This window comes from Rhinolophus ferrumequinum, chromosome 8, assembly GCF_004115265.2.
Source record: "Rhinolophus ferrumequinum isolate MPI-CBG mRhiFer1 chromosome 8, mRhiFer1_v1.p, whole genome shotgun sequence".
Lineage (NCBI taxonomy): Eukaryota > Metazoa > Chordata > Mammalia > Chiroptera > Rhinolophidae > Rhinolophus > Rhinolophus ferrumequinum.
Window position 1 is genome coordinate 79,975,809 of NC_046291.1, and position 12,466 is coordinate 79,988,274.

Sequence of the window (12,466 nt, forward strand, 5' to 3'; positions counted from 1 at the left end):
CTACCTCCCGGACCTAGCCATTCCTGTTCGCAGCCCCCACGCCCCGCCCAGGACCCTGCCGTCGCCATCCCCTCAAACTCCCTGGGTGCTCTCTCAGTGCGCTCCTTCCCGCATCGACGCAGGGAGATCTCCCCGCTCCCACCTCCCCAGCAAAACAAGAGCGGGTCAGCAGGCAGGGTGTCTAGCCCAGCCGAGCCTCCAGGACCAACACTGTGCTGGGCGGGGGCGGAAGAGGCACCGGGTCTCACCCGACTCCGGGGTGCGCTCAGCTCTGACCCTCAGCAGAGCGGCGGGGCCGGATCGCGAAGCAGCCCAGCGCGGGAACCCAGCACCAAAGCGCAGGAGCCACCGAGTCCGGCCCGCGGGCGCCCCGGCGCTCACCCTGACCCCGGGACGCCGGAGTCCTGGGCGCTGCTGGAGGCGCAGGCAGCGTGCGGGAGCTCACGGCGCCCCGCAAGCTCCTTCCTGGCCCCCTCAAGGAGGGGCGCGCGGGGGCCTGAGAAGCATCGCCCGCCCTCCCCTTTCCCCACCCGCCCACCCGGCCCGCGCCGCGCGGCGCTGCGCTCGGATTCCGAGAGGGAAGCGCCTCGCTGTGTCCCTGGCGTCCTCAGTCCTGCCCCCGAAGTGGAGATGCGCGAGAGGCAGGCGAGGGCGCGCAGCTCTTGAGACGCCGCGCCAGCCGGCACCATGCGCCTACGGCCGCTGCCCCTAGTCGTGGTCCCCGGCTTGCTGCAGCTGGTGAGTACTTGGTCCGCCGCGCGCCTCGCGCGCTGGGGACGCGTTTCGGCGGGAAAACCGCGCCGGTGGCCGATTCGGAAGCAGAACCTGGGGCTGTTTGGGATGTGGGGTTGGGGGTGCGCGGAGTGGAGAGTTTAGGGTGGCCCTATGGGCTAGAGGGTAACAATCGGAGAACTGAACAGAAGGGACCAGGTGGCGGTTGAGGGGTCTTAGCCGGTCTGGGACTTGAGGACCGGGATAAAGTAGGCAGAAAGTGGCCGGGAAGAAGGTGCAAGAGAAGGAAGAGGTTTATTGCGAAGCGTCCAGGAGGGGGTGAGAGCACAGGGGTACGATTGGGATGGGCTCGACCTGCATTCAGCCCAGAGTTTGAGGGGCTTGGTCATTTTGATTTTTCACGTGTTTTGACCGGATGCCCGCAGACACTTCTTCCAAACCACCGCATGCAGCATCCTTGTTCGCAGGGCCACTTAGTGGAGCCTTGCTGGGGAAAAACTCAGGTCAAAGACCGGGAGCCAGTCTGGATTTCTCTTCCTTTTCCTTCCGGCGCTGGGGATTGGGATGGAGTTTTGTGCGGGCGGGGATGCAGGATGTAACTTTCACACCCAACTCCACGCAGCAGCCCCCTCTCGGATATCTCTAGGCAGTATGTTCCCCGAAGACCTCTCCATCCTGGTCTGGGCGGCTCGGAGCGCTGAGGGGAAGGGGGTTAGAAGGTGGTTCAGCCAGATAGGTTCTAGGCGACTGTCGGCGTTGTAATTCTCATTTCTCCTCGCTTTTCCCGCGTGGCACCCCGCTCTCCTCCTTCAGAAATGTACCCATGTACTGTATGTATTGCTAGCTAATTTCATTTAACGACAAGTAAGACGTGCAAGAAGACGACTTGCAAAGTAAAATTATAGAAGGGGACTACTTTGGCTCAGTCTGCCTCTGTGATGGATTTCTCCTTCTCTGTTGGCACTCACGCTGATCCGGTGCTGATCTCGGGTTAAGAGGGCTTTCCAGAGATGCCATGGTTTCTTTGGCCTTCACACTGAAGACTACCCAGTTAGGTCTGGGCTGTTAAAACAAGGTTAAGAAACCCAAGCACTAAGAGAATGATAATCTCTCCCTTTTTTTCCTTCCTTCCCTCCTCCCATCCTTCCTCCCCCCTCCCTTTTTCCCTTCCTTCCTTCCTTCCTGCCTCCCTTTTTTCCTTCGTTCCTTCTCTCCTTCCCTCCCTCCCTTTCTCCCTCTCTCCTTCCTTCCTTCATTCATTCCTTCCTTCTTTCCTTCCTTCCTTCCTTCCTTCCTTCCTTCCTTCCTTCCTTCCTTCCTTCCTTCCTTCCTTCTTTCTCTATCTCTATTATTTTTCTTTAGAGGAAAAGATCAAGTAACTTAGGAAACTTTCTATGACATGTATATGCAGAGATACTTTACAAGTTTTGAGGATGGAAGGCCCTCTAAAAGGTCTTAGGGGAGGGGAAAGGTCACGAAAAGGAAGGCCCTGTCCATTCTTGTCACAACAAAGAATAGCATCACCTGCTCAGCATTAACTAAGAAATTCTTCAGTGGCATCAAGAAGGAAATGCAGTGATGTGCCCTGGTGCCCTCGAATGAGCCAGCACATATCGGCTATATGAAATACTGCATGTTAAAATAAAATTTATATCTAAGTTAGGCATTATGCAAGCAACATATATGCCACATTATTTTTAGTGTCACTTGCTTTGTAAAATGTTTAATCTGGATTCCGGTAAGAGGTGATCTGACAAAGCAGCATTTATATGGTGCGTGTAAATAAAACTCTAAAAGCCTGGGGAAATCAGATGCTTAGGTAGGGTCTTTAGAATATCTTCATGAATTTCTTAGTTCATTAATTTAATTGTGCATTCAGTGATCATGAACTGTGTATCTGTTTCACTGTGTTCACTCTTAAAGATATATTTTGGATGTGTTGGGTAAAAAGTTTTCCTATCAGATACTATATTGCAAATGTTAGATTTTTTCCCCACACCACCATAGGCAATAGGTAATACGAAATGCATCTTGAAGGTATTACATACCCTCCTTAAGAGCTAGATTCTAATATTACAGCACGGATTGATTGATTAGTTTTTAAGGAAGCTTATGTCAAATTCTAATCTGTTTTTGGATTGTGCTTGGCTTGTAATGTTTTTTTTTTTTTTTTTCTTTTCCTGGAGCACTTTATCATGGTAAGTGAGGTGGGGAGCTGCAGCTGTGTGATAAGCACACATTCTTTACACCACCATCCTTTTGGACAATAAAAGGCTGTTTACATTCTCCACATTCTTAGAGCTGTTTCCAGCCTCAGCACAAGGGGGTTCGAATCTGGAATTAAAATGGAATGTCTGGGGAGGGTAGATCTAGATTAAAATATCTCCCAATCCCACCAGTGCCCCACCCCAGCAGGTATCAAAAAGGACAGATCATAATTTGGCCCTTTGGGTGGCTTATACTTTTATATTTTTCAGCTGATATTGAATTTCTTTGTTAAATCCCAACAGCAAATGGATAAAATATTTTCTAGATTTGAAAACTAGTCTTTGAATTTTCTAGGAACCATAGGTGCTTAGTAGATCTGCCCTTGGGGGAGGTGTGGGGTGTGTTATTGTGGGAGTTGGATTTTACTTTTCCTTCCGCACTGCCAGCCTGAAGAATATACTTTTAAAAATGCCAAATATGTTTAATGAGTAGTGGATTTATTTGGGGATATTGAAAATTTAATTTTAAGAAAATTCTCTGCTTCATATGAAAGCAGTCACAGGGAGTTGGGCCCCCAAAAATCACTAACCCCATAATACTGGTACAATAAGTACAATGTTTTTACCTATTTTTGAGATGTTTACAGTTTTTAAGAAAACAATAAACTGACTTGATAAACACTGCAAGTGGCCTGTGAAGTACATGTGTATGTCACCTGTCCTTGCCCCGTTTTCCTGGCCTGTGTCCAGGCTTTTAATAAACAGGTTTCTATACCTAATCCATAAGGATTTACCAGGTACTTGCAAAATTTTAATATCAATTCTAAATGTATTATTTTCTTTGAAATTTTTATTCAGCAACATATTCTTTATAAAAATATTAACAGCTTATTACTTTTTTCTGCCATCTAATGAAAATTAGCATTTGAAATTAATATTATAACAAATTGAGTATTATTTCATGACATGATCCAAGGTAAAGACTTCGCCAGTTGACAACTTCTTACAGATTTGCATGATAATTTGTAACTCATAATAAGTGTGATTTTTGCCTTTAAGTAAAATGCAGATTGTAAAAAGATTAAATTTGAATTTAAATGGATGATTAACTTGAGTTTAAGATAAAATTTAGCTATGATTTTTAAAATAAGTGTGTTACACATTTCAATTTGTTTTTCTGTGATATAATGATTAGTTTATAAAGTAAAATATAAATTAAAAGTAATATAAGTTAGTAAATTTTTAGAATCCTATAAAGTCAGAATACTTGTGATGTAAGGTGTTCAATTTTAAGTTCATTCTCATAATATCAACCCACATGAATTTATTAAGGATATTTTTGTTTATTTTAACAAATTGATAATTTTAATATTTGTTTAGTGTGATATTCATAGCATATTTATTCCCAGTTCTGCATTTGTAAGAAGTGCTAACTCATGACTGTCTTTCAGTTAAAAATTACAATTTTCCTCATACAGTTTTGATCAATAAACATCAAATCAGTATTTCCCAGTGTAGGATCAATAGTTGTCTGTTGGCTAGATAACAGTGCAGAGGAGAAAAAACACCATATCATGGTTATAATTTAGAGTTGGCTGGACTTTAAAATTAACTCCTCCTTAAAAGCATTACCTTAGATATTTTTAAAAATGAGAATTAGGATTAGACAATTAAATCCTGTATTCCAGCCACTCACCACCCAGTATAAATTGTGTCCCCTTGGCCTGTTCTGAGATTATGTTATCTGGTGCATTTTTAAATGCCTTCCACATAGGAAACTGACTCCTCTCGGGAATTTATTTTATAGGTTAACTAGATTTCCAAATGGAAAAGAAAAGCTTTCTTAATCTCTGTTCTGTATTTTTTTTTCTTAATTTTCTTTTTTTTATTGTTTCTGGTTAGTGGTCAAAATGCTAAATAAGGCAGAAGGCTTTTTTGAAAAACCTTTTAGATGTTCTACATTGTCAGCTTAAAATGTGTAGCTCTTGCAAATTGAATGAATTAAGACATGTTGATTTTTTTAATAATATGTTGCCCACCTTTTATCTATCAAAGAATTAATCTATACATTTTTAATGATTTAGTCATTTAGTAGAAGCAATCAAAGATAAATATAAATGTGTCAGAAGTTTGTGATTTTGTAAAAGCTTTAGTACTATCTCTTACGGTTTACATATTCTGCAGACTTCTTTACCTGAAGGTTTGTTGAGTAAGATTTGAAAAAAGAATTATAGCCGCACACTCAGAGCCTACAGTTAGGGCTGTGTCAGCATTTCTGTAAAGAATCTCATTTCTATCTTAGCCATAAGTGTTATTGCCGGTTAGAAGTTGGCATTTAATATCTTGATTTGGGAGTCAGTTATTTTAAAGCTGCTTTAAAAAATTGGTCCAAATGATTTTGAGCACTCATCCATGTGAGGCTACTCTCTAGGTATTATAGTATGCAGGATGATGATATAACTAATTTCTACATCATTCTTGCACAGTAGTTATAACTTAAATTGAATTATGTTCACATTACTTTAAATAATCTTTTCCCAAATCATCTTTTTTTTGCACAGCTGTAAGATTTTGTAACACTATTTCATTATGAGTACTTTTAATTGTGCCAAATTCAGACGCCCTAGTCAGTGTTTTATGAGTCCTTATTTTTAACAATTTATTTGAACTTTTTATTACTTGTGGTATGACCAATGGTGTTGATGACAACTCCATTTTTTAGTTCATAATCCTGCTCAAAAACAAAGGACCTAAAGCAGTTTACAGTGTAGACTTTCATATTATAGAAATAATTCTGAGATATGATTGAAATCTTTCATTTTGTTATTTTTAATTTATAAAAATCTAGGTAAAAACCTTGAAATAAATGTTTAGTTCATTATGCTGTAAGATTAGTGTATAATAAGGAATTCTGTTTCTGTAACTACCATTAAAAATGAAAGTTTTGTTATTCATACCCAAGAGCTATAGAAAACATTTTCCTTTTTTCTTAGCCAGATTATTCAAGAAAATAAAATAGTTGTCTTTAAAATTGTAATTCTTATAAATTTGGCATTTCTTAAAGTTGAAAGTTTTATAAACTTAAACTACACTGATAATAATTCTGTCTTAGATTTGCATAAACTTACTTATTTTCAAGTTTTTTCACAGTTTATCACATTCTACTCTCCCAATAAAACTGTAAGACAGAGAAGGCCATTTTAAATGTTTCCATTTGTGTATCAGAAAGAACAATTCATCTTCTGAGAAAGCATGGGTTCTAGTTCTAAATAAACTGCAAATTCAACCAGTAGTTGCTAACTGTTTGACCCAGACTTTGTTTGCACTGAGGCTAGAGCAGACATTAAGGACATAGCAGTAAACAAAGTAGAGCTGGTCTGAGAGTGTATGGGTACATGCACTTGTGTGCATGTGTCTTGAGCAGGTCATTTAATGGTCTCAGACCCCCATCTGTAAAATGAAGTCATTAATAATAAAGTCAATGAAAAATCACTTCTAACATCTATTTCCTTTTTAAAAAAATATGTAGTAACAGTGTTTCTGGATTTTTCTTTTTAGGAGTTACATCTTAAGTTACTGTATAATTTAAAGTATGTCTTACAAACATAATTGTTTTACATATAAATTTTACATGGATATTATGCTGTGAACCACATGACAAATGATACATATATTTAGAAGTAGATTTAAAACGCTGCAAAACAGCTTAATGCTATCCCTGCTTATGGAAAAAGAAACATTTAGTGAAACAAGGCAAAAGGAATCGATGAACACTTATTTACTATATATATAATCAACAAAATCAATAAAATTTAATTAAAATGGTACATTCAGGGCTTTCCCCTCGATACCAGTTTTAAACTGTAAACTACTAATATCTAGTCATTGCTTTAATTTAAATAAAAAGTAGATAGACTGTCAGTTAAATTCTAATAATTAAGATAAACAAACTTACAGTTTAGTATTGTACTTCAACCAAAAAAATAGCATGAGACTTTTGTATGCCTCAGTGGAATCCAGCCTATTTAAATCAGGAACGCTTTAAACTAACTTCAAAGGTCTCAGGAGTTCCAATGTAAATGGTACAAACTTGTTACAAGAAAACCAACAAAGAACTGTCATGTGAGACCTATCAAAGATAAGAAAATTGTTAATAATCTTAATACGAGAGGACATGCTAACTGAAACAGCCTGACTAGTCTTGGGGCTCAATCCAGCTGTGCTTGAAACAACATAAATCTTTAAAAATGAATCTTGACCTTGTGATATTGCTGGTTTTGGTCAAATAAAGTGATTCTAAGGTCATAAAAACTTGTGTAAATTCTCTTCATGCAAGAATATGCAAAACTGTGATTTTTAAACATTGTTATATATACTGACAATTTTAAAATCTCATCAGTTTCATCTTAAGTTACATAGCATACATATTTATTCACTCAAAACAGTAGGTCACCAAAGAAATAGTCAGATTATTTAAAGGAAGAGACCGCATGTGTAATTTATATGGCCGTTAAAAGTCCATGTGATTTTCTTTCCAGAATTCTATCCCGCATTTGTGTGTGTAGACTTAACCAGTGAAAGTAGTTGATTGACTATGACAATCTTCACAATATTTTAAAGGGATAATGGATACAATAAGAAAATCAGGACTCTGAAGAGCGTTTTAACATTTTGTAGTAATGATAACAATAATTTTTATGAACAAAGTTTTGCATTTGAATAATCCAAACAGAAGACAGTTGGGATCGGTATGAGGATTATGGCTACGGAAATGCAAAGGGAGGTGAAGTTTTCAAAGGGGTGCTTTTCACAGCCGTGAATTCACTTGTTCCCATGTTGATGACTCCCAAATTTGTACCTCAGTTCCCACCCTATTGCTCAGGGTCCAGGGCCATATCTCCATAGCTTATTGTTCATCTTTACTTGGTTATTTTACTACCAACTCACACTCAACATATCCAAAGCCACATACATATTTTCTGAACGAGTGCCTTCATGGAATCAGATCTTGAAACCACCACCTTCCCCTTTTTACTCTAGTGTCTTTGTGTTCAGACATGTGACCATGTGACTTGGTATAAAGCGTCAAATGGTTTACAAGATTCTTTCACATATGTGACCACACGGTTCATCTTCACATCAGCTCTGAAAGGTAAACAGCAGTAGTTGTTGTATCCATTTTACAAATGAAGAAAAAAAAAAGCATTGAAGGTTTCAGATGGGCTGGAGGCCACACAAAAAGTGAGACTTGAATTGCCCCCCAACAGTCCAGCCCTTAGATCATGGCGACATCCATTTGGAGCAGAAGGTCGTGAAACCCATCCTTAACCCTCAGAATGATGGGCTTGAGTGACATCTCTAGAAAACGGCCCATTCTGCTCAGCAACCACGCTGAGGTAGAAAGCCCAACTCATTCATTTTAGGATTGTTTGAAACAAGTTTCTTATAAAGTTAAACAGAACAAATGGATTATTGGACTGTGTCCCTCAATTGGGAATTCTGTTTAGAATTTAGCCTCACAGAGTTTAGTTGACAAGTGCCCCAACTTTTTAGTGTTAGGGTTAAATTGATGGCCGTGTAATGTGGTTCCAGTTAGGATCAGATGAGGACTTGAGAGTTCCTCTAATTGCTTAAGATATTAACCTGTAACACTTCCGATTGGAAAGATGAACAAAAAGAGGCCCTCATTCCTATTAAGGGCCATGTAATCCTGGTTTTCTAATGGACTGGTGGGGAAATGAAAAGGAGCCAATGTGGGGGGGAGGCTATCTAGTACTGCAGGTGCTCACACTTGTGCAGAACTCCCAAGCATTCATATATTATTTTGTTTCACCAGTAACATACTTGTTCTTGCTCTCGCTCTCTCTCCCTTTCTTACTTTTTTATGAAAATGTGCATTTTATTATAAAGTCAGTATATCGTTACAAATGTCGTTGGCTCTCTACCAGACCCCTTAGGATCTCCTTTTAGCATTTCTGTGCAACCTCCCCTTTTTTGGTTTTTATTCTAACACTGGGTACCTGTAACTTTCCTTCAGAGGATTTTCTCAGGTGTTGGATACACCTTGCCAGAAAACACTCAGAGCCAGACTGCTGTTCCTTTCCCCTCAGGGCAGCTCTTGACAAATGACTGACAGTGGCCAGGGTGTGAAAAGCCCAACTTCTCTGCTCTGAAGATTAACTAATACTCTAGAGTGCCCCTGTGGGATGGTGCTGAAGCTACCCTGAAGGGGACTTGGCTGAGATCACACACTTCCAAGGCTCGCTCCCTCCCAGTCTCTGACCTGCTGCCCCACGCCCTTCCCAGACTTCTCCGAAACGCTTTGTTATAAATCACTTGCACTCGAACACTTGGCTTGGCATCTGCTTCTAGGAAACATAACCTAAGGTTTCTGTTTATTTTTTTTATTAATATTCATAAATTTTTAAAGTAGTCATCCTTATCCCTGCCTGTTTTCTACCGTCTCACACTAAGAGATAATCACTATTAATAGGTTATAATGTGTATCTTTCCAGAAATTTGGATATATGTGCTTTTATCATAAGTATATCAATACAATATAAAGTTCTATACCATGTATTTTTAATGCAGTAACATATTGTGGCCATTTTTATACAATATAGAATAATTTATATTTTTGAGGATTCATAGTATTTTGTGGCATTGGTGGTGTGCCATAATGTATTTAATCAGTTCCTGTTAATTTTTTGATTGTTTTTAATTTTTTGAATGCATTTATGAGTACATCTATAAAATGAATTCCTATAATTGAAAATACTGATTCAATGCTGGGAACATACAATATGAATTTGGAAAACTAGAAATTTTCTACTAAATGACTGTACCAAAATACAGTACCAGTCAGTGTATATGCATACCTAATCTTTCTTTGAATAGTGTATTTTTTTTTTAACTTTGCCACTCTAATTAGAGGAAAACACCTCATTGTTTTTAAAATGTGTTATATATTACTTATTAGGAAGGTGACGTGTGTTTTCATATTTAATAACAATTTGTATTTTTATTTTGTGATTTTCCCTTTAAATAATTCCCTATTTTTTTTTAATTCCTTGTTTTTCAATAGCCTCTAAACTTAGTTTCATTTTTATATTGCTCTTACACAATTGTTTCTTTTGTTATTCCTGGATATTTTATATATGATGGGGTTGTTGTGGATACCATTTCTATGCCTGACACTGAAAATTTGTTTTTTGCTGGAATATAAGGAAAGCCATTTATTTTAGTATATTTATGTTTGTATCAATTCTATTTCTAAATTGGATTATTAACCTTAATAATTTTTAATTGGATTCTTCTGGGTTTTTCATGTATAGACAATCATATTATCTGCAAATTATTTTCTATTTGCTCTTTCTATTAAAATTTTATGATTCTTAAATTACAATTTATTCTCTTAGTGTACTGGGTAGAACTTTCAGTATATTATTGAATAACACTGTGAAAGTATTTTTTTATAATTCCAACTTTAAAATTTACTAACTATAATGTTTGCTTTTATTTTATAATAATCTATCAAATTAAGAATTTACTTTTCCATATTAGAATACATGTATGTCAATCATAGACGTTGAGTTTATATTTAATGTTCATATTCAAATGTGTTTTTATCATCCCTCAAAATGATCATATATTTAAAAAATGTTAACTTGTTTATGTTTCTTAGTTATGAATAGGTTTCCTAGTATTAAGCTGTTTAAATAAACTTAAATTATCTATATTTTAATACACTGATATGTGTTTTTATGGTGTTAGTATTTTATTTAGGAACACTGATTCTATACTCATAAGTAAAATATAGCAAAGAGAAACGTGTCAGGTTTTGCATCAGGATTATTTAGGATCATAAATAGAAAAACTTCAATTTCTTTCCCTTCAATTCCAAGAGAAGTTAAAAATAATTGAGAATTGTTTTTCACTTGGAATTTTGTCAGGAATCATTTTCCTTCATTTGAGACCTTTTGTTTTAGGAGAGATCTTTTATAAACATTTCATTTCCTTTATGGCTATTGTCCATTCAGATGTTTTTTCTTTAATCCTATTGAATCCCTTTTATTAATTTTAAAAGAAAATCATGCATTTTTTGTGTGTCTTCAAATTTATTTAGCATAAAATTATGTATACTATTACCTTAATTTTAAAAAATTACTTAAATTCTGTGAATTTACCCGACGTTTCCCCCTAAGTTTGTATTAATTGTTTTGGAATTAATTGCTTTGGTAGTAACTAGGAGACTGCCTTCATTCTCTAGGTCTACCAGTGTAAATAGAAGCTTTCTGTGGCAGATTCCATAGTCAGGCCCAACCTGAATGAAGCCTTGCGTGAAGGGGTGACCCTCAGCTCTCTTCCTGCTCAGTGGAGAATGTTGCAGCCTCCCGGTAGCTGCCCTAGTTAGTGCCTGCTTGCACTTCTCTCTCTTCCTGTACTAAGCTTGGTGGTGGGAAGAAGGTACTTTGTTACTGCTTAGACACTGTTCTCTTTTGGTGTTATTTGCTTACAGGCTGCTCAGCACACTTGATTTTCCATCATCTGATTCACTCTTCTTCATATCTTCTTGAGATTTTCAAATTTTGTCGACTCTTGGCTTCCTTTCCTCTTTCTAGCACCACTACATATTCATTCTGGTTTTTCATTCCGATTTCATTTCATTGGAAATTTGGGGAGGAGGCCAGGTAAACACATTCACTCATCTTTCCTCATTGCAACTGGAAATCTTTTAGTCATTTTTGGCTCAGTTTTCTTTGTCCTCTACAATATCCATTCAGTCACAAAATCCTATGAAATTTCCTTCCAAATCACTCTGTAAACTGTCTCTTCCTCTCCACTTGCTGCCATTTCATCACTACAGCAGCCTCCTAGCTGGTCTACTTTATTCCAATGTGAGACTTCTAAATTCATTCCACATGTCACAGAATCATCTTTCTTAAATTCTTCTTTGATTTACTATTCCACTCTACTACTAAGAATGAGATGGTAGTTCCTTTTTTCTTAACACATTGAGTTTAAGTTTCTCTTCCTGGTTTTCCAGCCTTGAATATCTCATCCAATAGTCATCATATACTCTTAACTGCAGCCTTAATACTCCATAAATACTTTAGAGTACAGGGAAAGCATAGGTTTTGATGTCAGACTGACTCAGTGCTTTATCTCTAGTATTTTGATCAAGCCAATAAATATACTCTATTTCTAGTTTTTTCCTCATAAAATAATGGTAATTATAGCTATCTCATAGGGTTATGATTATTATATACAAAAATGTAAAATGCCTAGTACATAGCATTAGCTTAACAAAGGTCAGTTTTTATTTCCACTTGCAACCACTTAGGTTCCTTGTATGCAAACAACAGAAATGACTGAGGAACTTAGGCAAGAAGAAATCTATGAAAACAGGGCAGCTCACAGGAAAGGTTGGTGAACCGGGCATGTCTAGAACAGAATAAGGGTCTAGGTATCAGGAAAATATCAATTAGCCAAGACAATGAATAATGCCATTCTTTATTTCTCCAGTC

General features: G+C 37.8%; 1 protein-coding gene across 1 annotated transcript in view; it reads left to right on the forward strand.

Annotated features, from left to right (window-relative positions):
- The first annotated feature begins 586 nt into the window (after positions 1 to 586).
- NXPH2 (neurexophilin 2) overlaps positions 587 to 12,466 on the forward strand; it is a 105,114-nt gene continuing 93,234 nt past the window's right edge. Inside the window, exon 1 of the mRNA XM_033112352.1 lies at positions 587 to 738. Within this exon, the coding sequence (XP_032968243.1) occupies positions 688 to 738 (51 nt within the window). The 5' untranslated portion in view covers positions 587 to 687. The remainder of the gene's footprint in view (positions 739 to 12,466) is intronic.